We start from the raw sequence: 27,763 nt of genomic DNA on the forward strand, positions 1-27,763 counted from the left end.
GGTTAATAGTCTTCATCCAGTTAGGAAGTGTTTTGCACCATTGTTTCTTCAATTTTTTTTCCCTTTCATTTCGCTCCTCTACATTGGAGAATCCAATAACATATATGTTATGCTGCTTGTCTCTCTTTTGCATTTTTCTGTCCTGTGAAAACTAACACCTTGGTTTACCTGGACTCTCAGCTGTACTGCCTTAACTTAGGGAATTGGCTGGACTTTGCCTACTTTTCTCTTCGTTATACTGCAGCCTGGAAACTCTCTCAAGGAAGGAAGTTGGGCAATTTCATTGTTCTTTGTGCGCAGTGTCTTAGAAACCTGTTTATCACATTTTCTCCCATTTTTTTATTATTTCAGGCAAGAGAGTAAGTTGAATTCCTATCACTCTGTCATGTCCAGAAGTAGAAGACTTTTTCTCTACATACTTTTCCTCTTTAACTAGTACAAAAGTTCATGGCTGATAGTAGGGATGTTGTCTGTGATCCTGGTTCAACCTCAGTCTTAGGTTGGCTTACTGTGCCAGTGCTTCATGGTTTTCCTGCCCCACCCCACACCCCAAGCAATCACAGATCTCTCCCTAGGTACTGGGCATATGTATTGCTGATATCTTCTGCTACTCTTCGGCTTGCCTTTTCACATTCTTAGTTTGTCTTTTGATGATAAATCTAATAGTCTTATTTATCTTTGTTTTTTTATGTTTAGTGCTTTTTGTTTTGACTTAGCAAGTTTGCTGCTTCAAGGACACAAGTTTTGCTGTTTTCTTTTTTTCATACTTTCACAATGAAATCTACATTCTATTTGGAATTTACTTTTGTGAATTGTATAAGGTTGGAAATCATGATACATTTTTTTCCATAGGGATATCCAGTTGACCCAGCATCTTTTATTTAAAAATAGAGTATCTGAATAGACATTTTCCCTAAAGAAGACATACAGATAGCCAACAGGTACATGAAATGTTGCTTAACATCACTGATTCTTAGGGAAATGCCAATCAAAATCACAATGAAATATCACTTCACACCTGTTAGAATGGTTATTATTAAAACCAAGAAATAAGTGTTGGCAAGGTAGTGGAAAAATGGGGACCTGTGTGCACTGTTGGTGGGAATGGCTATTAGTACAGCCTCTATGGAAAATGGTATGGAGCTCCTCAAAATACTTAGAAGTAGAACTACCATATGATTCAGCAATTCCACATCTGGTTATTTTGGTAATATACCAGGTAAAACAGAAACAGTAACTTGAAAAAATATATGCACCCTCATGTTCATTGCAGGATTATTTACGATAGCCAAGAAATGGAAACAACCTAACTATCCATTAGTGGATAAATGGATAGATGGGGAAAAAATGGGTACAGGCTCTTTAAATTCCCTGGAGGTCACTTCAGTGAGAGGCATGGGGCTTGCAACAATAAGGGGAGGTGGAACAACACTGGCTGCCCACTTCTTTGGCCCTCTATGATCAGAAGCAGCAGTCAGTAATTAGAGCACAGATATTCAATATTTTTTTAACAGGGTCCTTTTTACCATGCCTTGCTCCTGCAGTGTGCTCCAGGAACATGTCAACTGCTGCCTGCCATATGGCTGGAGGTGGAGGATGGATAGCTGTTAGTGTGCTAAGAGCTGACACTGACTAAAATTAATTACAATTAAAATTAAAAACCAAAAAGTCTTCCATGAAAGTTGCATTTCAATAGACTCCAGAGTTCCAAAATAGTTACATCAGACAGATTCAGCTAGTATAATTACTGTCTAAATTGACAGATTCCTGGTGCATTCTGCAATCTTCCCAGAATCTTCTCCTCCACCTTAATTTTTGAAGGCTGTTTTTGCTGGATATTGTATTCTAGGTTGTCAGTTATTTTCTCTTGTCCTTTTAATGGTTCCAGTCTGTTATATTCTGGCTTCTGTTCTTTCTGTTGAGAAATTTGTTTTTAGTCTTTCTGTTTTTTTGAAGGTCAACTGTATGTTTTTTTAAATATTGTTTTTATGAATTGTCTTTTCCTTCCTTCATTTCTTCCTTTCATAATTTGATTATGATGTCCTAAGAATAGTATTCTTTGAGCATACTCTACTTGGAGTTGACATAGTGCCTTAAATCTCTGAATTAATTTCATCAGTTTCCCTGAAGTCAGTTATTCTATCTTTGAATATTGCTTATATCTCTTATTCTCATCTGGGACCTCAATTATATATATATTAGAAATTTTGAACATATCCTACCTTCTCTCTTAAACCTCTCCTTCTCTGCCTTTCTGCTTCTCTCTGCCTTTCCCCTCTCTTCTTCTCTTCTTTCTCTACTCTTTCTCAAGCTATAGTTTTGGTATTTTTTTTATTGACTTAGCTTTTAATTCTTTGGTCTGCTATATCTAGTGTTATAAAGTCAATGTATTGGGTTCTTAATTTTTTATATTGTGTTTTTCAGTTCTTGAATGTCTTATTTAATTATTTTTATAAATCTTAATTCACTGGTGAAATTCTCTATTCTTCATTAATTCTCTTTTCCCTCTATTTTCTTTAATATAATAAAATTATTTTAAATGATTGTCCTCCATGTTAACTACACTATTGGGTCATTTGTGGATTGATTGCCTAGTTTTCTCTTAATTATTGGTCATATTTTGGTCACTTTGCATATTTAATAATTTCTGATTGTGTGCTGGACTTTATGTATGAAAGAACCATACAGGCTCTGCACAATGTTACCTTCCTGACAGTGTTCCCATTTTTTTCTGTGGCTCATTACCTCCAGTTAATCAGGGATTGAGATTTTTTTAAAAGCTGTGTTTAAGCTTAATAAACCTTAGTTTTCCTATCATTTGTCCTGTTGGGTTTTTTTGTTTTAAATTGAGAGCCTAGTGAGTATCTGTATCCTTAGCCCTAAAAGACTGTTGGAGGCTCATCTCAAACAGAGGTTCTGAACTCAGCTCTCAAGACTACTTATCTGCACTGCTTCAAAATCTAATGATTGTCTTGGTGGTTGAAAATTCTCAAGGTACAAAAAGAAACTTAGTCCCCTTGGCATCAAGTGCCCCTACCCAAAGTATAACCAGTTTCTTGTGTATCTTTCCATAGATACTCTGCTAGTCCTTTTCCAGTTTTTTTCCCTCAGTTCAGAACTTCTCATGAAATAAAAATCTCATGTAGTAGCCCAATATATGAGATAAAAAGTCAGCTGCCGTGGTTGGAATAGGAGGTTCTGACACATCTTTAATTGGAAAACACTGGAGACTTTACCATAATAATGCAATTTAACTCCAAGAGAATTTTAGTTCAGTATTTGTATTTTAAAAAAGTGTTTTGTTAATGAACATAGTTTAAAATGTTTATTTTCTTTTGGTTTTAGATCTTAAAGTTGTGGTACAGTTTTTAATCAAAGAGATACAGCATAATGTGGTCAGCAACTATGTGAAAATAATTACTACTTTATGATGAAATCATACTGTTAGCAATTTGAAAATAATTCTCTCTGATCAAAAAACTTTGAATATGTTTTTGTGTGAAAAATTCAAGTAGAAGCATTTTCTGTGTTCTTTTAAAAAATTTTAGAACTTTCAGTTCTTTGAAACTCATCTGCAATGATTTTATAGCCATTGGTACTTATTATTTAAGTTTGGTTTTATACTGCATATTAAAATTGAATGGTGGTTTGTATGTGATATCACTGTAACATGTTTCAAAAGTTAGAGTCATAGAATTTTTTACTAGAAGGGACTTAATTTTATAGGATTTTCAAATGAGGCTCCAGAAAATTTAAGTAACTACTCAAGGTCTTACAGAAAATTGTTGGCAAACTCAGATTTCCTTTCTCTGAATCAAATGATTTTTTTAATTAAGCCTGATAATGGTACATAAGTATATGCTAGCTATTATAAAATTTTTTGAATCCCTAATTATTTAAGTTAGATAAATTATGTTACAGATGTCTTAATCAAAATGATTTTTTTCTTTGTATTACATTCTTGAGAATATTTTCCCTCAATATTATGCAATTTTTCATTTTTATCTTTTATAGAATTGGAAAATATTTAAATCTCAACAAATGAATTCCACACTTGAACTCTGCTGCATTCCTGTGCCACCTCCTCCTTTAGAAAACTGATCTTAGAACAGAGGTAAAATTATAGAATTTCACTTTTTAAAGGGTAAAGAATGAATTTCCCATATAGTAGACATGTTGGAATGTGAGGTAATTTTTGATGATAAGCTTCTGTTATTAAGTGATTTTACCTAGGAGATTTGAAATAACACATCTTAATTACTGCCTTTCAGTTTTGCTTTTGAAAAAAGTATTTCCTTTTTAATAGTTATGTCTTCTAACCTTTTTATTACTTAAACTTTACAGTTATTGAATTATTAAGTTACTCAGCATAATTATATTATGTAGCTACATCTAGATCAGAGCTGTGCAGTAGAATTTCTGTGATGATGTCTATGTTGGATATCTGTGCTGTCCAATATGGGAGACCCAAGCCATCTTTAGCTGTTGAGCACTTGAATGTGGCTAGTGTGACTAAGGAATTGAATCTTTAAATTTTATTTCATTTAATTAAATTTAAATAGCCACATGTAGCTCATGGCTACTGTATTGAACAGTGCAGTTTTAGGTTTTTCCTTAGGGAATTTAGTATTCACAGTAACAGCACATCTAAAGTGCTTAAGTTTCAGACTTATACTTGAAATATCTTCAGAGTTGTTGACCTAGTTTTAAAATGTTCACTAGCAAAACCATTTTTTTGCTATCTTGTATGTTGCTTTGATAATTGTGCAGTTTTGTTTATCCAATATTTTTGATAGAGTAGAAATCCTTGAGAGCAGTTATCATAGTTCTGCTCACTGATGTGTTAACTTATTTAATCCTTAATAAAAAGCCTTTGATATAGGTACTTATATTATCCCCATTTTATAAACGAAGAATTTGAGGCCACAGATGAGTTAAATAACTTTCCCAAAGATGCATAGCTTATAGGTTACAGAACTGGAATTTGAACTCAGGCAATCTAGAGCCAGAGCCCATACTTAACCATGAGGCTGTACTGCCTTTTATATTCTGATTCTCTATAAATTGACAAAATTCCTGAAAAAGATTTGTCATGATTGTCAGCTAAGACACAATATCTGCCCATGTAGATAATGGAGAACTTATTGTACTTGTGTAAATACTGTGCGTTTGCTTCCTAGCAAGTATTTATTGACCTCCTTTAGATCATTTTCCAGTAATTACTATTTCATTCATTATGTTGTATTCAGGGCTTGCTAATAAAGGTTGCCATTACTATGGTCACTAAAAAGTTAATCATTTTCTGTGATAATTCTCTTTACTTTGTTTTACACTCTGAAAATGAAGCAGTATTGGCCTCAATTAAGCTGCATGATGAAATACCAGCTTGATTTTTGCTTTTAAATACAGTTTTTATATAGCAGGTAATGATGGGATGGGTGTAATAGACAGTAGAAATATTGATCTTCAGAATTCTATATTGTCTGATCAAATATATAACTGTTCATAGCTACCTCTAGAGACTACAAGATACTGAGTCTGTTTAGGAAGTATATATTTACAAAATTTCTCTGTAACCAGTACTATTCTATTTCTTAAATGAAGGTACTAAAATATATCCATAGAATTTTAGAGTTAGAGAGTAACGTATTGTAGAAAACTTAAGCCCAAAGGGTTTAAGTGATTTATCCAAGGCCATATAAGCAGTGTGATTCATTGATTCAACAAATATACATTAAATTCCTGCCATATGTCCAAATAAGATATTATGCTTATTAGCTTTGAGTACATAGTGAGCACTCAAATGTAAGCAAAATAGAAGTGGACCCTGTCTCCTAGAACTTTAAGTAATCAATAGGTTATGAGGTCTAATAAACAAGGTACAAAATCCAAAACTCTAGGAAGGAAATTAACCATATTTGTTCAAATGGAAAATAGTGGAAAATGGAGAAAGGGCTGTTCTTTAGATCAAGAAAGGCCTACTGAAACTAACAGGATTGGAAGGAGCCAGCTGTTTAAAGTAGCAGGAGTAGGACAGCTGGAACATTCCAGACTGGAACAGCCTACATAGAATCCTTGGGGTAAAGATGTGCATGAAGCTATAGAAAACTAGAAGGGAGAGTATGGCTAGAACACAGGAAGCTGTGAGGGGAAGTAGTAAGAGCTAAGAAAGGGGCCAGTTTACATTTTTCAACTGTAGGTTTTAGAGTAGGTGTTAAATTCAAATCCAAGTTCACCCACTTAAACTGTGTTACCTTGCGTGGGTTGCTCAACCTCTTCACACTTTTAGTTTTCTTACCTCGTAGATGGGAATAACAGAAACTATTTTACCGTACATTGAATTGTGAAGGTCAACTAATACTTCTAGCAAACACTTATATAGTATTTAGCTTATGAAAGGAATTGTTGTAAGTACATAAGAACTATATGAAGTAATGGTATTATCTATCAATTTGAAATGAGACAATGAAGCATAGAGGGTTAAAGTATAACTGGTAAGGGGATAAGAAGGTATAAACATAGCTAGAATAAGTGATCTTAAATTTAGATAATAGGGCTTCAGAATCTGAACTCCAAGTGTGTCCTGAGAATCCTGTAAGTTTATCTCTGGGGTCAAAACAATTTTTGATACTGATACTGAGACAGTATTTGCCTCCTTTACTATCATTCTCTAATGAATATACGTAACTCAGATAAAACAATAGAAAACAGTTGATACAGTGTTTATACTTGATAGGCTCACTAATAACTTACATATTTCCTCACTTTTTTTTGCATTTTAGCATTTTTTAGATCAGGATGTGTCTTGTCTGAATGAACTTTTCAGCAACCAGTCAAGTAAATTGTGAGATAGCAGTAGTAATCTATATTTGGAATTTTGAGAATTTAACTTTGTATAGTCATTTATTCAGTTATTATTTTAGTTGATAATACTAACCACATGGGGTTGAATTTTTAGTTCCGTTTGCATCCCTAATTGTTACTTAAAATGTCTGTAAAATGAACGATCGTGTAAGCAGAAAATTGCCTGGTGCATGCCAGTTAATTCAAAGGCAGCAAACTTGCCAAATCTCTCAGTCTCTTAATTTCAGACCTGGGCAAGGTTAGTATGACTGATGCATTCATCTGGGAGAATATCTACCTGTCAAATTTCAGGGTGATTTTTTAAAAAGCTATTAACTTTCATGTATATTTACTTTGGAAAAATAAAATTATTGAACTTAATCAAGTAGAAAATGCAGGTAGAAATCTCAGGTTTTGCTTTGACCAGAAATAAAACTGTCATTCCTAAAGGTGCTAAATAAAGTGAATTCATAAGGAGAGGTAATTAAGTTGAGATGTTTGAGTGCCTGCTATCTGTGCCGAATACAGTGCCTGTTACTGTAAAGTACAGACGCTAGTGGGAAAGATGGACAATAATAAGTAAACAAATGAGATAATTACAGATCTTTCTAGATACTATGAAGAAGTGGACAGAGCAAGAGGCATTGGAGGAAGGAGGAACTGGGGATAGAAGGAAAGGCTTCTCAGGGGAGGTGACATTTGAAGTGAGTCTAATCCAGCCATGTACAGAGCGCTGGGAGAACCTGCCAAGTGGCTAGTAAAAATACCAAAGGTGGCTAGAAACATAAAGGATAATTATTTAAAAGTCATGTGATTATATGGATAAGCTTAGGCTCTTATCCTTTAGTTAATTATTTTTCATTTTAATAAATGATTTTTTTATTATTTTCTACTTTAATTTGTTAATGAATTACTGTCTTAAAATGTGTAGTGTCATAGATGTGAGGAAATACGATGTGTTTTAATTATAATTATTATTAATGCCATTATATTTCTCTATTTAAAGACATTTAGTTTGCAGTCATTTTTAAAATGGTATTGATAGACACTAAAGTGATTTGATGTACCAAATTCATGATTATATGAGAGATCAGATAGGAATTTAAAATAAGAAATTTAACCTGGATGTGATACTTTTTTTTTAACTGAAGGGTAGTCATCAGGTTACTTGGGGAGATCTTATCAGATAGGAATTTTGATGTGCTATATATCAGATTAAAAGATTTTTTCTTTTTAAAAATATTTGGGTTTCCTTTTGATTTTAAAAGCACTTTTTCTTTGTAGAGTATTTGAAAAAACATAAGTGTAGTTGCTTTTTCTTGACCTTTTCAATAAGGCAGTAGTATTCATTTAAAAAATCTTCCAATCCCAGGGACTGCTATAGATGGAAGTGTTCCTAAGGCTAAAAAGCTGTCACCAGAGGAAATAAAATCACAGTAAAGAAAGTAGAACAATTAATTACTAAGCAGATGCAAAATTAAATCAACTACACACAAAGTCAGTCAAGAAATAGACAAAGAGTACAGAATATGATACCTAATATATAAAGAATGGAGGAGGAAGAAAAAGGAGAAAAAAAAGAAAGAACCGTTAGATTGTGTTTGTAATAGAATACTAAGTGAGACTTAAGTTAGACTGTTAGATAGTAAGAAAGTTACTCTTAAACCTTTGGTAACCACAAATCTGTTGCATGCAAAAACAATAAGTACATACCTATCTATAATCACCCTAAATGTAAATGGTCTGAATGCACCAATCAAAAGACATAGAATCACTGAACGGATTAAAAAATAAGAACCATTTATATGCTGCCTACAAAAGACTCACTTCAAACCCAAAGACACACACAGACTAAAAGTGAAGGGATGGAAAAAGATATTTCATGCAACTAATAGGGAGAAAAAAAGCAGGAGTTGCAGTACTTGTATCAGACAAAGTAGACTTCAAAACAAAGAAAGTCACAAGAGACAAAGAACATTACATAATGATTAAGGGCCAGTCCAACAAGAGGATATAACCATTATAAATATATATGCACCCAACACAGGAGCACCTAAATATGTGAAACATACTAACAATTGAAGGGGGCAATAGAATGCAATGCATTCATTTTAGGAGACTTCAACACTCTACTCACTCCAAAGGACAGATCAACCAGACATAAAAATAAGTAAGGAGACAGAGGCAGTGAACAATACATTAGAACAGATGGACCTCACAGATATCTACAGAACTCTATACCCAAAAGCAGCAGAATAAACATTCTTCTTAAGTACACATGGAACATTTTCAAGAATAGATCATATACAAGGCCACAAAAAGAGGCTCAGGAAATTCAAACAGATTGAAATTGTATCAGCCAGCTTCTCAGGCCACAAAGGTGTGAAACTAGAAATAAATTACGCTAATAAAATGAAAAAGCTCACAAATACATGGAGGGTTAACAACATGCTCCTAAATAACCAATGGATCAGTGACCAAATAAAAAAACAGATAAAGCAATATATGGAGACAAATGACAACAATAATTCAATGTAGCAAAATATGTGGGATGCAGTGAAGGCTGTGCTAAGGGTGAAGTATATTGCAATACAGGCTGACCTCAGGAAAGAAAAACAATCCCATATGAACAGTCTAAACTCACAATTAATGAAACTAGAAAAAGAAGCACAAATGAGGCCCGAAGTCTTTAGAAGGAGTGACAGGATAAAGATTAGAGCAGAAATAAATAAAATCGAGAAGAATAAAACAATAGAAAGAATCAATGAAAGCAGGAACTGGTTCTTCAAAAAAATAAACCAAAAAGACAAACCCCTAGCTGGATTTACTAAGAAAAAAAGAGAGTCTACACACATAAACAGAATCAGAAATGAGAAAGGAAAAATCACTACAGACACCACAGAAACACAAAGAATTATTAGAGAATACTATGAAAAATTATATGTTAACAAACTGAATAACCTGGAAGAAGTGACAACTTTCTAGAAAAATACAACCTCCTAAGGCTGACTCAGGAAGAAACAGGAAATCTGAACAGACCAATCACCAGCAACGAAATTGAACTGGTAATCAAAAAACTACCTAAGAACAAAACCCCTATACCAGATGGCTTCACTGCTGAATTTTATCAAACATTTAGTGAAGACCTAATAATACCCATCCTCCTAAAAGTTTTCCAAAAAGTAGAACAGGAGAGAATACTTCTAAACTCATTCTATGAGGCCAGCATCACTCTAATACCAAAACCAGGCAAAGACACCACAAAATAAGAAAATTATACATCAGTATCCTTGATGAACATAGGTGCAAAAATACTCAACAAAATATTAGCAAACCGAATTTAAAAATACATCAAAAAGATCATCATGGTCAAGTAGGATTTATTTCAGGAATGAAAGGATGGTACTACATTCAAAAATCCAACAACATGATCCACCACATCAACAAAAAGGACAAAAACCACATGATCATCTCCACAGATGCCAAAAAAGCATTCAACAAAATTCAATATCCATTCATGATAAAAACTCTCAAAAAAATGTGTACAGAGGAAAAGTACCTCAACATAATGAAGGCCATATATGACAAACCCACAGCCAACATCATACTTAATAGTGAGAAGCTGCAAACTTTTCCTTTAAGATTGGAAACCAGAAAAGGATGCCCACTCTCCCCACTTATTCAACATAGTTCTGGAGCTCCTAGCCACAGCAGTTAGACAACACTAAGAAATAAAGGGCATCCAGATTGGTAAAGAAGAAGTTAAACTGTCCCTGTATGCAGATGACATGATATTGTACATAAAAAACCCTAGGAATCCACTCCAAAACTACTAGATCTAATACCTGAATTCAGCAAAGTTGCAGGATACAAAATTAACATACAGAAATCTGTTGCATTATACATTAATCTGAAATCTGAAACCTATACATTAATGATGAACTAGCAGAAACAGAAATCAGGAAAACAATTCCATTCACGATCGTATCAAAAAGAATACAATACCTGAAATAAACCTAACAAAGGAAGTGAAAGACCTGTACCCTGAAACCTACAAGGCACTCATGAGAGAAATTAAAGAAGATACCAATAAATGGAAACAAATCCCATGCTCATGGATAGGAAGAATTAATATTGTCAAAATGGCCATCCTGCCTAAGGCAATGTACAGATTCAATGCAGTCACTATCAAAATACCAACAGCATTCTTCAACAAACTAGAGAAAATAGTTCTAAAATAAATATGGAACCACAAAAGACCCCAAATAGCCAAAGCAATCCTGAGAAGGAAGAATGAAGCTGTGGGTGTTACTCTCCCCAACTTCAAGCTCTACTACAAAGCCACAGTAATCAAGACAATTTAGTACTGGCACAAGAACAGATCTATAGACCAATGGAACAGACTACAGAGCCCAGATATAAACCCAAGCATATATGTTCAATTAATAAATGATAAAGAAGCCATGGACATACAATGAGGAAATGTCAGCCTCTTCAAAAATGGGTGTTGGCAAAACTGGACAGCTACATGCAAGAGAATGAAACGGGATTATTGTCTCTCCCCATACACAAAAGTAAGCTTGAAGTGGATCAAAGACCTGAATGTAAGTCATGAAACCATAAAACTCTTAGAAGACAACACAGGCAAAAATCTCCTGAATATAAAGATGAGCAACTTCTTCATGAACATATATCCACAGGCAAGGGAAACAAAAGCAAAATTGAACAAATGGGACTACATCAAACTAAAAAGCTTCTCTCCAGCAAAGGACACCATTAGCAGAACAAAAAGGCATCCTACAGTTTGGGAGAATATATTCATAAATGACATCCGATAAGGGGATGACATCCAAAATATACAAAGAGCTCACACACCTCAACAAACAAAAAGCAAATAATTCAATTAAAAAATGGGCAGAGGAGCTGAACAGACACTTCTCCAAAGAAGAAATTCAGATAGCCAACAGGCACATGAAAAGATGCGCCACATCACTAGTCATCAGAGAAATGCAAATTAAAACCACAGTGAGATATCACCTCACACCATTTAGGATGGCCAACATCCAAAAGACAAACAACAACAAATGTTGGTGAGGATGTGGAGAAAGGGGAACCCTCCTCCACTGCTGGGGGGAATGTAAATTAGTTCAACCATTGTGGAATGCAGTATGGAGGTTCCTCATAAAGCTCAAAATAGAAATACCATTTGACCCAGGAATTCCACTCCTAGGAATTTACCCTAAGAATGCAGCAGCCCAGTTTGAAAAAGACAGATGCTCCCCTATGTTTATCGCAGCACTATTTACAATAGCCAAGAAATGGAAGCAACCTAAGTGTCCATCAGTAGATGAATGGATAAAGCAGAGGTGGTACACATACACAATGGAATATTATTCAGCCATAAGGAGAAAACAAATCCTACCATTTGCAACAACATGGATGGAGCTAGAGGGTATTATGCTCAGTGAAGTAAGCCAGGCAAAGAAAGACAAGTACCAAATGATTTCACTCATCTGTGGAGTGTAGGAACAAAGAAAAAACTGAAGGAACAAAACTGCAGCAGACTCACAGAACCCAAGAATGGACTAACAGTTACCAAAGGGAAAGAGACTGGGGAGGATGGGTGGGAAGGAAGGGATAAGGAGAATAAGGGGAATTACGATTAACACACATAATGTAGGGGGGCACACGGGGAAGGCAGTGTAGCACAGACAAGACAAGTAGTGACTCTATAGCATCTTACTACACTGATGGACAGTGACTGTAATGGGGTATGTGATGGGGACTTGATAATGGGAGGAATCTAATAACCATAATGTTGCTCATGTAATTGTATATTAATGAGACCAAATAAATAAATAACCATAATACCATGATCACATCTACCACAATTAAAGATAATTTTTATGATGTATAAAAAAAGAACTCACATGCCTCAACAACCAAAAAGCAAATAACCCAATTAAAAAATGGGCAGAGAATATGAACACACAGTTCTCCAAAGAAGAAATTCAGATGTCCAACAGGCACATTAGAAGATTATCCACGTCGCTAATTATCAGGGAAATGCAAATTAAAACCACAATGAGATATCACCTCACACCAGTTAGGATGGCCAGCATCAAAAAGACTAAGAGCAACAAATGCTGGTGAGGATGCAGAGAAAGGGGAGCCCTCCTGCAATGCTGGTGGGAATCTAAGCTAGTTCAACCATTGTGGAAAGCAATATGGAGGTTCCTCAAAAAACTAAAAATGGAAATACCATTTGACCTGGGAATTCCACTCCTAGGAATTTACCCAAAGAAGAGAAGTTACCTGATTCAGAAGGACATGTGCACTCCTATCTTTATTGCAGCACTATTTACAATAGCCAAGATATGGAAGCAACCTAAGTGTCTATCAGTAGATAAATGGACAAAGAAGAATGGTACATATACACAATGGAATACTATTCAGCCATAAGAAAGAAACAAATTCTACAATTTCCAATAACACGGATGGAGCTGAAGGATATTATGCTCAGTGAAGTAAGCCAGGTGGAGAAAGACAAGTGCCAATGATTTCCCTCATTTGTGGAGTATAACAATAAAGCAAAACTGAAGGAACAAAACAGCAGCAGACTCACAGACTCCAAGAAGGTACTAGCAGTTACCAAAGGGGAGGGATGGGGAAGGGTGGTTGGGAAGAGAGGGAGAAGGGAATTGAGGAGTATTATGATTAGTACACATAGTGTGGGGAGGGTCATGGGGAAGACAGTGTAGCACAGAGAAGACAAGTAGTGAGTGACTCTGTGACATCTTACTACACTTATGGACAGTGACTGCAATGGGGTATGGGTGGGGGCCTCAATAGTATGGGTGAATGTAGTAACCATGTTGTTTTTCATGTGAAACCTTCATAGGAGTGTATATCAATAATGCCTTAATAAAATTGTAAAAAAAAAGAAAGGGAAAAATACCTTCCATCCCTCATACTTAGTGAAAAGATAATTTACTAGTTTATGAATTTTTCTAAAACTTAGAAATATTGATTTAAACCATTTACAATATTTTAAATATATCTAAAATTTTGTTTATTTTGGTTTTTTAAAAGTGTTTATTTTTGTATTACAATAGCTAGTTAGAAAACAATGAAAAAGAATCACCATTGCAGCAAGAAAATATAACTACTTAGTAATCAGCTTAATTGGAAATGTGTTGACCTTTATGAAAGAAACATAAAATTTATACTAAGGATTTTTAATAAAGAGCAGTGCTATGCTTCTGATTGGAATAGCTTAATACTGTGAAGCTGTTATTGGGAATTATAAGTTTAATTCCCATGAGGATGGAGTGGGGGGGGGAACTTATCTATGTCTAGTATTCATCTGGAAGAATGATGCAAGGAATAATAATGAAATGTATTTTTAGGAAAAGTAATTAGGACTTGTACTGTTATATATTAAAGTGCATTATAAAACATTATAAAACACTGTAGTCCTAGTGCAGATTAATGGGAAAAATATCTCAGAAGTAGTTCCAAATATATGTAAGAGTTTTAGTATATGGTAAGAATAGCATTTAAAGTTAGAAAAAAATGGACATGTGAACAGTGTATTAGAACAATTGATAACTATTGGGAGGAAAACATTGATAGATAGATCTTTATCTCATTATCCCATCTAAAAGAGCAAAGGAATGTTGAAAAACTAAATAATGAAGGTGGTTTCTAACTTTAAAAGATTCCAGCTTTAAACAAGCAGACTGATTTTTAAAATTCAGTAAAATACATTCTGATTTTTTTTTTGCCATGTCTGTTTCAAATATAGCATTGTATGAATTAAATTTTTAATATTTTGGCAATAGGTACTCACTTGAATGTTCTGATACTGGTTTTTATTGTAAAAGTCATATATGTATGCCATTGATAAATATAGAAACATTGAAATTTTTATATTTCAATTTATTTAGACTTCTATGCTAAAGTAGTAGTTTTATAAAATAGCGCAGATGGGAATTATTCTGTACATGTGACAGTCATATGCTCTTTAAAAAATATATGATGGATTATGGCTCTGAGAATTTATTTCTATTTGGATTTGCCATCAATAATATATCCTGTGACCTTAAAGTTTCAAATTTAATTTTTAAAATTTATACTACTGAAGAGAACAACACAAATGTACAAATATTATGAGGTTGTTCATTGCAGCATTTTAATTTTGTAATATAAGACTTGAAACTATGTGTCTCAGTAAATTATTAGATTATGGGATTATACTTAAAATTAATTATAGCTGTTAAAAATTAGATCGTTCTGTAGGTTTTTCGTATATTTTTAACAATTGAAAAAGCATATTGTAGAACACTCTGATGAACTATATTTAAACTATATATACACACATGTACATACATACATGCATATACATGAATATATACCTGGAAGAAAAATACATACCAAATAGTTGACTGTTGATCTTCACAGTGCAGTAGGTAGTTGGGCTTTCTAAGTTACTTTTTTTATAGGCATATACTAAAAATAAGTAAGTTATTTAATAATTGAATGTCAACTATTCATATTTGTTGCTTAATATTTTTGTAAAATTAGAGAGGTAATAGTTGAAATACAAATCACATAGCTTTATAATTTTCCAGTAAATTAGAAACAAAAATCAATTAATTAATATCCAGCAGTAGAGATACAGGAATTTTTTTTAAGTTCCTATTTTGTTGATTTTGGAAAATAAGTCCTTTCTGTCACCACTACAATAAAATTGTGCTCTCCTTCCTTACATGATAATAAATGTTTTGCAGCATTTACTTTATTTTTTGGAGTACTTATCAGAGAGGATGTAAAATTCATTTTTCCTTTTGTGGTCCACTTATGAACTCACTAGAGATGAAGTGGTTGAAAGAGGAGGTGTTATGAGTGATATTAACAGAGCAGCCACTTTTGTTTATACCTTCGTAAGAGACTTGGGAGGAAAGGGAAATACTAAGGGGGATCAGGATGTTAGAATTAAATTCTGAAATAATTATTTCCTGAGAAACTAATGTAGGCTTTGCTTTAACTTTTTATGCTTTATTTGAAGCTTAATAAAAATTGAACCTAGCTAGCTTACATACTTTTCAGGTACTTTGTAAATAAAAACCATTTTTCTTACCAGTAGCTATTCAGGTTTTTTTTATTTCCAGAGACTTGGTAAGAATTCTCTGAGTATGTGCTATAGCAAGTCTGGAAATCTTTTTAGTCTTTATACTATTGGGAAATTTGTAGCTAGTTCTGAAAGGGGTACCAGTCCTTTCTCTAATCAGCCGGGTGAGCTTTTCAAACCTTTAATCTGTCATTTGCTTAAAATGTTCAGTCACTGTCCACACTTAATGTGTACTAGAAGATCCTATTTATACAATCAGGCAATGCCTGACTTTACATTTTTTACCTCATCTCTTGCCCCTTGATTTCTGTGCTTCTAGCGACTTGGATCTTCTTTCAGATTCTACAACTTACTGTTTTTTTTTCTTCCGACAGGACCTTTGTATAGGCTGTACACTCCTTCTATCTAGAGTGCTCTCTTCCTACCTCCCATAATGCCTACGTATCTTTGATATCTCAACTTAAACGCTATCTCAGAGAAACCTCTTTTGATTCCTTCACCAGCATTCGGTTCTTTTGTTTTATGGTTTTTTGTGCTTTACTTCTTACTCCAAATCTCTTTGCAAAAATGTGTTTAGTCTCCTCACTAGATAAATGCTCCATTAGAGTGAGTCTATATCTGGTTTTGTTTACCATTGTATTTCCAGCTCCTAGCATAATAGCTGGCCTATAGTTGGTGTTTAAAGAAATATTTATGTAATAGATCAGTGAATTTTGACTGCCTCCTTCCTTTGCTTTATGGTCAGTTGCGTCCTTGAGTTCTGAGAAGCTTTCAGGGGCAAACTACCTTAGGATATTTAGAAAATTGTTCATACCTGAAAGTTATAATGTATGGTGGATCCATGCTTCTTATTTTATTTTTTGTAATTAAACATTTTTTATTGAGGTGTAATTTGCATAGAGTAAGAAAGGCAATAATCATAGTTATACTTTGGCATCTGTTTTCAGGTGAAGAACAAGGTTTTAAAGAGTATTTAGTACTGCTTAACTAATACATATTTGAAAAGAAAGAAAAGAATTCTGAAAATGATTTGAAAAGTCATTGTAATGAGTGTAGGAACCTATTAATGTGATAAATGCAGTAACCTAAATGTAGTAAATGTAGAAATCTTTGAGGGGCATTATCATATGGATGTGTAGTTGTGCTCTATTTTGTGAAGTTATTTTTAAGTCTCATTTCTTCATGAAGAGTTTTTAATTGGGAATCCATATCTATTAATGGGTTTTATTGGTTATGTGAACCTCCTGAGATGCAAAACTGTGTACATGTGGGCATATTTATCTTTTTCTGAAGGGGAGAGGGGTGTCTGTGACTTTCGGATTTTGCCCACTGCCCAAAAAGGTTAAGAACCATTGTTTAGGATCTTGTATATCATGATTTGAATGTAGTGTTAGTTACTCAGTCCTTTTTTTTTTTTTTACTACAGCTTTTATTTACTAATATGGAATATTTCAAACTTACAGTAACATGGAGAAATAATGTAACAAACTTGTATACCAATCACTCAGCCTCAGTGGTTATCTACTCATGGCTAGTTATATTTCGTCTGTACCAATGCCCTCTCCTCCTTTGGGTACCTTCCCACCCTGATTGTTTTAAGGGAAATCCCAGGCATCGTTTCATCATTAAATATTTCAGTATGTATTCTAAGTGAAAAACCTAAGTATAATACCGTTATCAAATAGAAAAACAACCTCACCTGTAATGATTCCTTAACTTAAAATCATCAAATAACCAATCATGTTCAACTTTCCCCAGTGTATCATGCTCTTAATTGTTTGAATAAGAGTCCAAATACAATTCATACTTTTGTTGTTGATTTTATTACTATCTCTTATTTCTCTTACAATTTATTTGAATAAATCAATCAGTCATTCGTTAGAATATTTGCTGTATGAAAATTAGCATGTCTTCTTTTTGTACTCCATGCTTACATAGTACTTTTGATATAGTGCATTATATAGGGATATTTTTAAATCCTTTTGGATTTAAGGGGAGAAATTAGAAAATCTGATTTCTTTTTCTTAGGTAATAATTTAGTGTGGAATTTGACATACTCTTAAGAAATACTGTCTTTTTAATAAAAGAACTTTCATTGCAGTTCCTTTGAAACTATATCTCCCCACCAAGAAATTCTTTATTTCTTCTAGTTCTTATCTTTTGAGCCTTAAATTAAAAACAAAAAACTTTGTCCTTCTCAATTTCTGTCTGCCTCAGCTTCTCTGTAGTCCTGTTCTCTGATTTCTATTCCATTAACAGTCTCTTACACCTCAACTAGTCTGCTTAAGACCTTCTATTGATTGTTTCATTTCTGTTATCTCCCTCCAGACTTCATCCCTTACTTAGCACTTGCATATTTCTCTGCAGGTCCATTAGCATGGTTATGACTTTTATTTTTAATTCTTTTTCAGGGAGATTGGTTACATCTATCTCACCAGGCCCTCTCTCCGGGGTTGTCTGAGTGATTTTTGACTGGACCAGATTCTTCTGCCTTTTCATGGCAATAGAAGTGGTCGCAGACAGGTAGTGCATGTGTCAGCTGGGAAAACAAAGTCCGTTCCTGCTTCTTGGCCACCTCGCCCTTCTGTGCTGCCTGTGCTGTCTTCTCAATTTAAACATAATACATCCTTATTTTAATTTTTTTATAATTAAAAGTTACATGATTAGAATATCCTCAGTAATCCTTCCCTTGAAGCGAACACTTAATAGTTCAGTGTCTATATGCTTCTATGTCTTTTACACATTTTATATAATTTTTAATGGAGTTATAGTTATATATTATTGTGAAACTTGCTTTTTCTACTTTGGACATTTTTACATTTGCGAAACAAATCTACCTTCTTTAAAGGCCTTATTTCATGTAGTATATATACATTTATAATCAGTTTGCTGAGTATATCACCTTTGATTTCTAGCTTTTCTGTGTTTGTCACTTACAGTCTGTCACATGGTTTGTTCTATGAAGTATAACTTGATCCAGTTGTTTATTTGGTAAAAGCTTTAGGCATAGACTGAATTTGTCTTGGGTAGCGTGCAATTTGGTTTCACTCAGTAAAGTTGTTTTTGCTGCTTCGAAGTATAATTTGGGGGGAAAACATAAAGGTATTATGAAAATAGGGTTCAAACGTATCATTAAAAATTGAACTTATTTCTTAAAAAGAACATTGTTTTAATTGAGCTCTGGTCTAAAACTAAGCCTCCTTATCTGAAATACATACTAGATGAATTTCTTCTTTAGTGAAAGGCATATATCATTTTTTACTTGTGGTAGTTTCTGTAAGTAGTGCTATTTTCAAGTTCAGTACTTTTTCCTTTCAGAAAAAGAAGAATAGAAGATAGAAGAAGATGCTGGGATCTGAACGTGGTGTTGTAGAAGAATGGTTATCAGAATTCAAGGTAAATTGGATTGGGGACAAGTATGGATCAGATGCTTATATATATATATCTGTATTCAAACATTGAATATGTGTTCTATGGAGAAACTGAAATGTTATGAAGTGGAAATGGCAAAATCCGAAAAAACTTGTTTCTAATGAAATAACATGTTTCTATAATTGCAACTCTTTAAAAAGCACTTATGTGAAAAATGGCTAGAAGATAATATGTAAAAATGAAAATGGTTGTTAGGATTGATGAAGGGATAAATAAATTTTAAAGTAAAAGAGCAGAGAAGCCTCCAACCCATAATAAAGCACAGAAATAAGATTTGTCTTATATTTTTATTTCCTATAATTAAAATCACTCATTGATTTGCCTGAAAACTATATAATTTATGAACATCACAGAAATAAGTATTTTGGTTGTAGCATAATTCATTTATTAATATATCCTACACTGTTTTTTTAAGATAAATTAATTTAAAGTAAGCAAAACTTGATATAATGTGTGGTTTCTTTTTTTTATTGCCCTATACTTGATACACAATCTTGTATTAGTTTCAGGTGTGAAACACATTGGTTCAACAGTTACCCATATTATTAAATCCTCATCCCACTAGTACAGCTACTATTTGTCAACATAGGAAGATATTACAGAATCATTGACTATATTCTCCATGCTTTACTACTATCCCTGTGACCAGCCTACATTATGATTGAGGATTTTTGTGCCCCTTTATCCCCACTCTCCCACCCAACCCCTACCCCATGATAACCTCCAGTCCTGTCTTAGTGTCTAGAGTCTACTACTGTTTTGTTCCTTCTGTTTTGCTTTGTTTTTATATTTCACAAATAAGTGAAATTATATGGTATTTGTCCTTCTGTGCCTAGCTTATTTCACCAAGCATAATACTCTCTAGGTCCATCCATGTTGTTGCAAATGGCAGGATTCTTTCTTTTTATGGCTGAATAATATTCCATTGTGTATATGTACCACCTTTTCTTTTTCCATTCAGCATTGATGGACACTTAGATTGCTTCCATATCTTGGCTATTGTAAACAATTCAGCAATAAACATAGGGGTGCATATATCTTTCCAGATCAGGGATTTTGGTTTCTTCAGGTAAATTCCTAGAAGTGGAATTACTGGACTGACTGATATTTCTATTTTTAGTTTTTTGAGGAATCTCCATACTGCTTTCTACAGTGGCTGTACCAATTGACATTCCCACAGTGTAAGAGGGTTCCCATTTCTCCACATCCTCAGCAGCACTTGTTATTTCTTGTCTTTTGAATAGTGACCTTCTGACTGGTGTGAGGTGATCTCTCATTGTGGTTTTGATTTGCATTTCCCTGATGATTAGCAATGTGGAACACCTTCACAGATGCCTGTTGGTCATTTGTGTTTCTTCTCTGGAGAAATGTCTATTCAGGTCCTCTGCCCATTTTTTTAATTAGATTTTTTGTTTTTTTGGGTGTTCAGGCATTTGAGTTCTTTAAATATTTTGAATATTAACCCCTTATCAGGTAAATCATTTATGAATATATTCTCCCATACTGTAGCTTGCCTTTTTGTTCTGCTGATGGTGTCCTTTGTTGTACAGAAGCTTTTTATTTTGGTGTAGTCTCACTTGTTCATTTCTGATTTTGTTTCTCTTGCCCTAGGAAATGTGTTCAGGAATAAATTGCTCATACTTATATTCAAGAGATTTTTGCCTATGTTTCTATATATTCAAGAGATTTTTGCCTATTTTTCTTCTAAGAGTTTTATGGTTTCGTGACTTACATTCAGGTCTTTGGTCCATTTCAAGTTTACTTTTGTATATGGAGTTAGACAGTAATCCAGTTTCATTCTCTTACATTAGCTGTCCAGTTTTCCCAACACCAGTTGTTGAAGAGGCTGTCATTTCCCCATTGTATATTCATGGCTCCTTTATCATATATTAATACACGTGTGGATTTATATCTGAGCTCTCTATTCTGTTCCATTGATCTATGGGTCTATTTTCTATTCTGTTCCATTGATCTATGGGCCAGTACCATACTGTCTTGATTACTGTAGCAGCAGGAGTCTCAGCCTCCCAAAGTGTTCCAACTGTTCCTGGTGCCCAGCCCCCCTGATCACCAGAATCCAGTACAATGTGGACTCATGCTCTTGGAGCACTTCTCCAGGGCAAGGAGTGTAGAGTTCCTGGGTATCTTTCCTCTCCACACTCTCTTCCTCTTCCTCCTGCCTGTTGGCTGGAATGGGGGAAGGGCTTGGATCCTACTCGATTGTGGCTCTGCCTATTTACCCTTTTCTGTGTGGTCTTCTCTTCTTCTCCAGGTGTAAGTGGTCTGTCTGAAGTCTTCAGGTTGCTTTCAGGTTTAGTTGTATTTGCTGTTGTTTCTTCCTTGGTGTGTTTGTGGGAGGAGGTTTCCGCCTTAACTCCTACTCTGCCATCTTTTTCCCCTTCCTGTGTAATGTGTGATTTCTAATCAGTTCTCATGGTTGAATAGTTAGAAAAATCTATAGCATCCTAACAGTTTGTTTTATTAACTATCATGGTTATTTCTTATACTACTTATTTTTATTTTTCTTAGTTGACTCCATTATGAATCTTTTCAAAAGGAACTCATATGAAATAAAGTTTGACTTCCCAAATATTAAATTCACTTTTCTTTCCTTTGATGTTTCTTTTAGGCATTACCTGACACTCAGATCACCAATTATGCAGCAACTTTACACCGGAAGAAATCACTGGTACCAGCCCTCTATAAAGTTATTCAAGATTCAAATAATGAGGTAGGAGAATTTATATGAAAAATAATTTCAACATAGTAAAATGGAATGTGTATTCTAAAACACATACATGTTGTTTTGTAATTTTTCCTCCTCTTTTTTTTTATCCTTCTTATGAGACTGGAAAACTTTCTGCTGTTTTCATTCTGATAGTTGCTTTGGCTTTCTCTTTGCCCTCCCTCTCCATATTTTTTAATGTTTTGATCAAATTTGTTTCTGTTAAGGACAGTGTGTTTAGATTCTTGATTTAAGTGAACATCATCTCAGTAGATTATTTAATTTGAAACTTTTTTCTGTCTCTTATTCTGGAATGTTTTCTGGAAGTCAAATTTTAACCATACACTGATTGAAATTTATTTAAATATCGTGTATGTTATTTTATTGCCAATATAGAACTGTGTATAATCACTCTAATTGGTAAATTCAAACCAGTAACTTGAAATGATCCTGCTAGTAAATTTAGCTTGAAAATGGTCAAAGGAAGTACTTTTTTAGCTCGTCGAGATCAATAAACTTAGAAGAAGAGTTTCCTGTTATTCAGCTTTGTGAGAGAAGGAGGAAAACATTACAGTATTGAATCTGTATGTTAATTTATGCAAAGTACACACATCATCTTTCCCTTAACACAATAGTGTGACATACAAGTTTTATCACCTCTGGATTCATGTATGCTTTAAAATGAAAATGAAAGGAACACACAGGAAAGTAGCTTCTTATCTTCCCAGATACAGCCTTCAAGAGTGCCTCTGCTGTGTACTGGAGTGAGTTTGAAGAAGTTCAGGTAAACATCTCCTAACCAGCAGCTTAACTTCAAGTCCTTAACTTTTGTCCTATGACTAAAAGCTTGTTTACTGACTTCTTTTTTCCTAGCTCCTAAACAATGATTGGCTCTCAGTTAGGCTTGCATCTGTTGCTATATAGCAGCAATTGCAAGATTCACTTGCTTCTTTTTCTCTTGCTGTGTATTTATGAACGTTTTATAACTTTAGGTATGATAATATACATATATGTATATCCTTCTCGGTCAGGAGTTTTCAAAATTCTGTTTGAATAATGAATGTGTGTATTCCCTACTCCTTGTTTTGCACTGTCTTTTAACATTTAAGCTTTGCTTATTAAAATTTGTTTTATGCCTTCTCTTTAAATTTTAAGCTCTTCATGGGCAGTGGTCATGTATTCCACATTTGTTAATTCCCTAGAATCTGGTATTTTGTCGTATAATGAACACTTAATAAATACTGATTAGAAGAATAGTGAAATATAAAATGAGACTGGCAAGTGCTATCATTTTCATTAGGACTCATAAATGTATAAAAAGTATCAGTTTCCTTTTTTCTTTTATACTTGGAAGCTATCACATTGAACATTGAAGTTATTCATATTACTTTATATTGTCATACTTTATCATAATAACATGTAAGGCCTTGTCCTGGTCAGAAAAAGAAAAATTACAACTTGAGAGATTCAAGCTCAAGACCAACAGTCATTACATCATCCAGTTGCCAGTGTAGGTCTTCCCATCCTTTCTCCTGTCAGGTCATAAGGTTCTAACCATGTGTTCATACTTCAGAAAAGCAGAATGTTAAGCTCTATAGAATCTCAAAGCAATTCTGGACTTTAGTTGTAGAAGGAGAGCTCTTTTAGTCCAGATTTTGTTATATTTTATACCATGATCAAATGTGTTATTTAGTTAACAGGAAATTATTTCAGAAATTATCACATGCCATATATAATATTAATTGAAACAGTTCTGCTTTAAAGAAGACCATAAAGGTTCTTAAGAAAATGTGTATTTCCAGAAGTTTAATATTACATATGATAGCCAACCTATAATCTCTAGGCCAATAGCTTGTTTTAATCTGTAGACCGACATATTGCTCTATTTTTCTCCTTTCAGTCCTTCCAGACCCCTTAGTTACTCCAGCAGTTCTTCCTCTTCAAAGAGACTTTCATCCAATCCATTAACCCTTATCACTTTTTCATGATTTAATTGCCTTTCCTTCCTCTCTCGAATGTCTCACTTCTCTCTTTTCCCAGCTAACTTTTTATGACCCATCATTAGTCATTCCTTTGCAAACATTCTTAGTTTCTTTGTCTCTCATTCCCTTAGTTTACATTCTTTGGGCAAAGACTCAAACACTTGGATAAAACCAAGCCATACACCAATTTCATGTCTGTACCTTGGTGGTTACACATACCTGAAGAAAACACAATTTTGTTGACTTACTCCAGTTTAAATGCAGGACAAAAATCTCAAATGGGCATATAATACTGTCTCACAGTCTTACGTTACTTCTTTGGTATACCTTCTCACTTTTCATTTCACACCTTTTTTCCTCATTCGCTTATCCTCCTTTCTCATTTTCAGCTTGCTTTCTAGATAATTAAAAAAGCAGCAAATAGTTGGGAGCTCTCTTATTTTCACATTCAAATCTACCACTCTACTAGCACTTCTCTCTCCACTCTCCTGCCTTTTCTGTTGTTCAATGGATAAAGTGTCCCAGGTTGTATCAAAAGGCCATCTGTCCCACTTAGGCCTGGATGCCATCTTCTGTAGCCACCTCAAAGATTACTCCTGCAATTATCCCCTCTCTTTCTTCCATCCTTGATTTTTTTTCCTTTCCTGTTGAATGAAAAATGGTAAAGACCATATTCTAATTTTAAAAACCTTCTTTGATTTGCCTCATATTTTATTATCTACCCCATTTCTCTTTCCCTCTTCACAGGTGAACTTTTTATAAAAAATACTGCTTATTTATAGCCTCTCTCTACTATCCCCATTTTCTCACCTCACATTCTTTAACCCACTCAAATTGGGCTTCAGTCTCCATTATTTCACCCAAATTGCTCTCAATGTGTTCATCAGTAGCATGTCTCTTAGTATTTATAATGTCAGAACTGTTTGCTAAATTTGGGGAAAGTGTCCACTCTTATTTTATTTTTTTAACCAAAGGATAAGGATTTTTAACACCTTTTGATGTGGGTGATAGTGCCATTTAGGGGAAGTCGTAGTCACTTATGATACTGAGAAATTGATGGCATGGTACATATGCTTAGAATTAAAGATTTTAACAGATAGCATTGGCAAGTTTTTAAGTCTTTTTTTTTTTTTTTTGCAGTGGTATCTGATTAAAATTACTGCATTGCCAGTCACTCCTCCTCCTCACTTTGAAAAAAAGCAGAGTAATAATTTTGGTAACTCTGTTTCTTTTCTGTGCTTACTCAAAATATAGTCTACATGCCAGTGTACTTCTTGCTACTGAGGAGGGGAAGTTTAAAGTCTTTATAATATAAACAAATTGTAATTGTACCATGGACAGTAAAATTCAGAGCAACTTTGAGTCTTTTACTAAAGTGGAAAGTAGATTTGAAGCATAGATATATATTTTTATTAAATAAATTTATGAGAGCAGCAAGCTTGAATTCCCCTAAGAGCTGGATATTGTTGTTGGTGTTTTAAAAAAGATACCAGCAACTGTTTTCAAATTTTTATTACTTCATTATTGGAACTCCATGGAATATACTATTTGTAATTAAAAATAACCCTTACCTTCTGTTCTAGTATAAGAAATGTAGTATAATGGGAATATCAACTGGTGTAGGAAAACCTGAAATTCTAGAGTGAACTTGATGACCTTTATTGAACAAACTGACTGGTCTAGACTTCAGTGTAAGGGGAGAATTGGAATGTTTTGAAGATTTTAAACACTATGATAGTAATTTCACATAAAAGACAGTAGTTACTAGACAGGTGCATGTGTGTAAATTTTTTCTAGCTTTAGAGTTGTTCCTTACTAAGCTTAACTTATCTAAATATATTAACTATACAGTCATATAGGATTTGTGACTTTTAATTTACAATTATATAAGTAGTGACTTTAGAATGTTGGATTATTCTAGGCATGTATAACTATATTCAAGCAGATTTCTAAATGTATATGCATTATTTTAATCAACTGAGTAGAGGTAAGCATATAAATTACTGAATTACTCATTTTTTTAAAAGTTAGTATTAAATTTTAATTTAAACATCAGTCTATGGTTTCCTTTCAGTGTTTTATGTGCATTTTAAAATCACACCTAGTTTTGTAGAGTCTGCAGTTATTCCAATAAAGGCATTCTAAATTGGCAGTGGTACGTGTTTAGGGAAAAGGGAGAGTTTATTTAAACTGCTCATTTTCTTCAGTTTTCAAAGAGATCAGGTTCCTTGCAAGTCATATTATGTAATATCCTATGGAAAGTTATCCACTTAAACATGAAAAAGTTATTTCTGTATACTTTCCTCCTTTTCAAAATCTTTCAAATAAATTAGTAGAACTTAAGTCAGTCTTAAAAAATTAATTTGTTGCTGGGCATAGAAGCCACAGGGCATAAATATGCTAAGAAGTAAAAAGTAACTTTTCAAACAATAAGGCTTCTCTCTCACTTACCAACTTAACATTTCCCTGTATGGCCCCGGAAGATGACTGGTTAGCCAGAGATGGGTAAGATTCCTCAAGGGAGGAACAACCTAAGACAGGCACAGTCGCAGGGGGTCCATCAGGTGAGAAATTGGGGATCAACAGAGGTGAAGCTTAGAACCTCTCCCCCCTGTTCTGAGAGAAATCTTCTGCATACGTGGATGTTTTATTGCCCTTGTCTAGCTTGGATTAACACATAGTCTACAGGCGCACACCTGATCATCTACAATTTGCTCTCTTACAACACTAAACTATGTTTTCTACCTTTATCTTGTATCTACCTACCACTTCAGCATTTTATTGAAAATAATAATAATAAAGGGAGAAATGTGGTATCCACATATAAATCAAGAATAAAAATCAAATGAATATTCATATTTGAACTGACTGTTTATAGTTCATAATGCATGAGCAAAACCGAAAGCTTCTGTGATGACTGCCCTTGTAATGTTCACCATGTAACTTATTCACTATGTAAGAATTTGTACTTCATGTAAGAACTTGTTTGTTATGCTTCAGAAGATTGGAGACTGACAAAAATTAGGCTTGGGGTGGATTAAGGATTGTGCACTGAGCATTGACCCCCCTATACAGAATTTTATTGTTGTTAACCATTTGATGAATAAATATGAGAGATGCCCTCACACACACACACACACACACACACACAATATATATATATATATATACATACACTTGCAATTGTAAAATAAATAAGTAACCTGGATGTAATGTATAGCATAAGGAATATAGTCAAAATATTGTAACAACTTGGTATGGTGATAGCTGGTACCTAGAATTATCATGTATATAAATGTTCAATCACTATGTTGTACACCTGAAACTAATATAATACTGTGTGTCAACTACCCTTCAATAAAAAATAATTATCTAAAAAAAAGAAAATACAATATGTGAGTACCCCCCAAAATGAAATATTTACATATAAACCTAACAGAACATGTACAAAATATATATGAGGAAAACTGCAAGAGTCTGATAAAAGAAATCATAGAACTAAATAAATGGAGGGAAATTCAAAAAAAAATTAATTTGTTTTACTTGTATGTATTTAAAATGTTAGCTCACATTTTGGATATCCAAATATTATGTATTTCAAAACCCCTTTCTCTACTCAATGGTATATAATTTGTTTAAATCATATTC

The 27,763-nt window shown here is 33.8% G+C and overlaps 1 protein-coding gene across 15 annotated transcripts in view; it reads left to right on the plus strand.

Moving 5' to 3' along the window:
- HYCC2 (hyccin PI4KA lipid kinase complex subunit 2) overlaps positions 1–27,763 on the plus strand; it is a 108,182-nt gene that overhangs the window by 28,021 nt on the left and 52,398 nt on the right. For 8 of the 15 annotated variants that reach the window (XM_073218366.1, XM_073218359.1, XM_073218362.1 and 5 more), the window contains 3 exons: positions 4,015–4,114; positions 19,295–19,372; positions 22,038–22,139. In XM_073218366.1, coding sequence (XP_073074467.1) covers positions 19,322–19,372; positions 22,038–22,139 — 153 coding nt within the window. In that variant the 5' untranslated portion in view covers positions 4,015–4,114; positions 19,295–19,321. Of the gene's footprint in view, positions 1–4,014; positions 4,115–18,387; positions 18,500–19,278; positions 19,373–22,037; positions 22,140–22,861; positions 22,918–27,763 lie in introns of those variants that run through there. The other 7 variants (XM_073218361.1, XM_073218365.1, XM_073218360.1 and 4 more) reach the window with 3 other exon arrangements.

The sequence above is a fragment of the Manis javanica genome, chromosome 12 (genome assembly GCF_040802235.1).
Source record: "Manis javanica isolate MJ-LG chromosome 12, MJ_LKY, whole genome shotgun sequence".
NCBI lineage: Eukaryota > Metazoa > Chordata > Mammalia > Pholidota > Manidae > Manis > Manis javanica.